The sequence below is a fragment of the Neovison vison genome, chromosome 1 (genome assembly GCF_020171115.1).
Source record: "Neovison vison isolate M4711 chromosome 1, ASM_NN_V1, whole genome shotgun sequence".
Lineage (NCBI taxonomy): Eukaryota > Metazoa > Chordata > Mammalia > Carnivora > Mustelidae > Neogale > Neogale vison.
In genome coordinates this window covers 164001985-164006394 of record NC_058091.1, presented here as the reverse complement: position 1 = coordinate 164006394, position 4410 = coordinate 164001985, and the positions used below count along the sequence as shown (strand labels likewise).

At 33.8% G+C, this 4410-nt stretch overlaps 1 protein-coding gene across 1 annotated transcript; it reads left to right on the top strand.

Annotated features, from left to right (window-relative positions):
- The first annotated feature begins 2728 nt into the window (after positions 1 to 2728).
- LOC122915798 (olfactory receptor 2T29-like) lies at positions 2729 to 3712 on the top strand. Its single transcript, XM_044262565.1, has one exon. The coding sequence runs from the start codon at positions 2729 to 2731 to the stop codon at positions 3710 to 3712; it is 984 nt and encodes a 327-aa protein (XP_044118500.1).
- The last annotated feature ends 698 nt before the right edge of the window (positions 3713 to 4410 follow it).

The following is a 4410-nucleotide window of genomic DNA, read 5'->3' as shown; positions in this document are numbered from 1 at the left end:
CATGGTAAAAATAAGATATATATGTATATCTTATTTTAGCGATAAAATAAATTATACATAACTTATTATATATAGATATGTATATCTTATTTATATTATTATATATTTATAATTTATATATAAATTTATATAAATTTATCGTTATCTTTATCTATATTTATACTTATTTATTTATCTTTATATTATCTTATTTATATTATATTATTTATATTATATTCATAATATATATTATATATATCTTATTTATTTTATTTATAAGGGTAATAATATATATTATTATATATATCTTATTTTATCAATAAAATAAGATATACATATATATATCTTATTATATATATCTTATTTTAGCGGTAAAATAATATATACAATATATATAATATATCTTATTTTAGCGATAAAAAAGGTATATCGATAAAATAAGATATATATCTTTTTTTTTCCCCAATTTATTTATTTTCAGAAAAACATTATTCATTATTTTTTCACCACACCCAGTGCTCCATGCAAGCTGTGCCCTCTATAATACCCACCACCTGGTACCCCAACCTCCCACCCCCCCGCCACTTCAAACCCCTCAGACTGTTTTTCAGAGTCCATAGTCTCTCATGGTTCACCTCCCCTTCCAATTTACCCAAATACCCTACTACTCTCTAACGCCCCTTGTCCTCCATGCTATTGGTTATGCTCCACAAATGAGTGAAACCATATGATAATTGACTCTCTCTGCTTGACTGATTTCACTCAGCATAATCTGTTCCAGTCCCATCCATGTTGCTACAAAAGTTGGATATTCGTCCTTTCTGATGGAGGCATAATACTCCATAGTGTATATGGACCACATCTTCCTTATCCATTCATCCGTTGAAGGGCATCTTGGTTCTTTCCATAGTTTGGCGACTGTGGCCATTGCTGCTATAAACATTGGGGTACAGATGGCCCTTCTTTTCACGACATCTGTATCTTTGGGGTAAATACCCAGGAGTGCAACTGCAGGGTCGTAGGGAAGCTCTATTTTTAATTTCTTGAGGAATCTCCACACTATCTTATTATGTATCTTATTTTAGCAGTAAAATAAGATATATATATATCTTATTATATATATAATCAAATATTATATATTTAAAATATATAGTATAGATAACTTAAAGTTTATTTTTATAGAATAATTATACATGTATATAGTAAGTATATATATATACATATATATGTATAATACATATACACACATATACACTCATAAGTTATTTAGGACTACAGAAATGGTCCAATCAAATTTTTAAATGCATAAATAAATATTAAACTTGTGAACTGACATAATGGATCTCATATTATCAAATGATAATAGTAGCAGCCATCTCTTACATAGATTCTGCATAATTATCACTGTACCTATTAACTATTTTATTCATAAGTCATCTGTAACCAGTAATGGTAAAAGCACTTTCCTCATTTAATCCTAAACATATGCAAGATATAACATTATTCTTTTCCTCTTTTTTATGTATGTAGAATGAATGGAGGTAGAGTGCATAGAGGATAAGCTGGACACACAGCCAGTCTGTCTTCAGAGTTGGAGCTCCAAAATGGTGACCCTAGGCTATCTAAGGGTTTGGTCATTGGTTAGGATCATGTTCTGTTTGGGGGGATTTGTGGGTTACCCCATACAATCACAGTGCCTCACTGTGGGGTTCAAGAATTTCATATAGATTTTCCCCAAATTTTGTTGAGCTTACTTTTTATTTTTCTTTATTATACTTTTTTCTTTTTCTTTTTTAAAATTTAAATTCAATTAGTGAACTTAATTAGTTTTTGACATAATGTTCCATGGTTCATTAGATTGTTCTTTTTGCGGTATTACTGACTTAAAATTCTACTAGTTTCAGTTGTACAAGGTAATGATTTGATAATTCTGTGCACTGTGAAATTAGTTTTTCTTATATGAGATTTTTTTTCTTTTGTAGAATGCACCTTAAAGCATTTTTAAGATTTCTGTTGAAGGGACACCTGGGTGACTCAGTCAGCTGGGCATCTGATTTTGGCTTGTGTCATGATCTGGGGTCCTGGGATTGAGTTCCGTATCGGGCTCCCTGCTCAGCCTGGAGTCCGCTTCTCCCTCTTCCACTGCTTGCCACTCTCCCTGCTTGTGCTCTCTCTCTATGTCATATAAATGAAAAACAAAACAAAACAAAACACATCTCAGTTCAGTACTTAGACCAGAGTGGCTAATTGTATTTTGTTTATCTACAATAAAGATTCTAGAAGGAGAGATTGTGCGTGTGTACACACACACACACACACACACATACACTACATATATACATATATACACATATTTAAATACATATATATGTATACATAGATACATATGCATATATACACACATATATACATATGTATGTATATATATAAATTTTACATTTTGATTCATCTTTTGTGTTTCATTAGGGCAACAGCTAACCTAAAAAATTTACATGCTTCTTGGTAAAGGATATTATATCAAAAGGAAAACTCATGATCCAATGAACAATGCAAACTCCCAAATGGTAAAATTATATAATTACAGATAATTTGTATTCTTTAAATCTATAAAACCATGGAATTTTTTTTCTGATAACATAATTGGGTTCTCATTCTCTCTTTCTCTCTCAACACATTCATTTCAGTGGGTGGTGTTTCATGATTGATTCATTAATCCCAAAGATTCCCTAGGTTTCCCAGATGAAATCACATGGAGAACACCAACTGGCTAGCTAACCACACTGGGAGATCATATTTCACCCTGGTGGGAATCTTCAGTGAATCCAAACACCCAGCTCTCCTTTGTTTGGTCATTTTCATGCTTTTCCTAATGGCCTTGTCTGGAAACACCATCTTGATTCTATTGATACATTCTGATGCCCACCTCCACACCCCCATGTATTTTTTCATTAGCCAGCTATCTCTCATGGACATGATGTATATTTCTGTTACTGTGCCCAAGATGCTCATAGACCAAGTCATGGGTATGAACAAGATCTCAGACATAGAATGTGGGATCCAAATGTTTCTCTATCTGACACTAGCAGGTTCAGAATTTTTTCTTCTAGCCTCCATGGCCTATGACCGCTATGTGGCCATCTGCGATCCTCTTCATTACCCTGTCCTCATGAACCATCGGGTGTTACACCTTCTAGCATCTGGCTGCTGGCTCCTGGGTTCAGTGGATGGTTTCTTGTTTACTCCCATCACCATGACCTTCCCCTTCTGCAGATCTCGGAAGATACATCATTTTTTCTGTGAAGTCCCTGCTGTATTGAAACTCTCTTGTTCGGACACTTCCGTCTATGAGATTTTCATGTACCTGTGCTGTGTCCTTATGCTTCTCATTCCCGTGGTAGTCATTTCAGGATCTTACTACTTTATCCTCATCACCATCCATAGGATGAACTCAGTAGAAGGACAGAAGAAGGCCTTTGTCACTTGTTCTTCCCACATGACTGTGGTCATCCTCTTCTTTGGGTCTGCCATTTATACTTACATGCTTCCCAGCTCCTACCATACACCAGAGAAGGACATGATGGTATCTGTCTTTTACACCATACTCACTCCCGTGCTCAACCCTTTGATCTATAGTCTAAGAAATAAGGATGTTATGGGAGCTCTGAAGAAAATGTTGAATGTGGGACCTGTCTTTCAAGAAACTATAAGTAAGGGCACCTGGATGGTTCAGTAGGTTAGCATCTGCCTTTGGCTCAGGTCATGATCCCAGAGTTCTGGGATCAAACTGTACACTGGGCTCCCTGCTCAGTGAGGAGTCCACTTCTCCTTCTACCCCTCCCTCCCACTCATTCTCTCTCTCTCAAAAAAGAAAAAAAAATTTTAAAAAGAAACTATATAGTAGGAAACTTTTATATATTGCCTCCCTGTATTAAAAAAGAAACCTTTTTTATTTTTTTATTTTTATTTTTTAAAAAACTTTTTAATTTTCTAATTCTTATTCTTTCAAAACATATCATACAATTTTATTATAGTGATGTTATATTTAGTGAAATTGATAACTTCACTCTGACTCTGTAGAACACCTATATTCTTAGGAAATACATAATTAAAATATTTAGAGAAAGGAAGATCATGTGATTCTATGTAATTGATTTAAATGAGGGAATGAGAGAAGCGTGATGAAGAGAAAGAGGTTTAAAAAAACGCTAACTGTGAGTCTGGGTAAAAGTATGTGGCTGTGGTTTATACCATTCTTATTCATACTACTTCTCTGTAAGTGTAAAATTATTCCACACAAACAGTTAAAATATCAGTTGTCCTACATTTTTAAACTTTGTATTCTGTTTGCTGACAGTGTAAGTGACAATCTTATAAAATGTGCTCATTTCAATGTGACTAATTATTATTGTGACAATCCTGTAATCTCCCTAC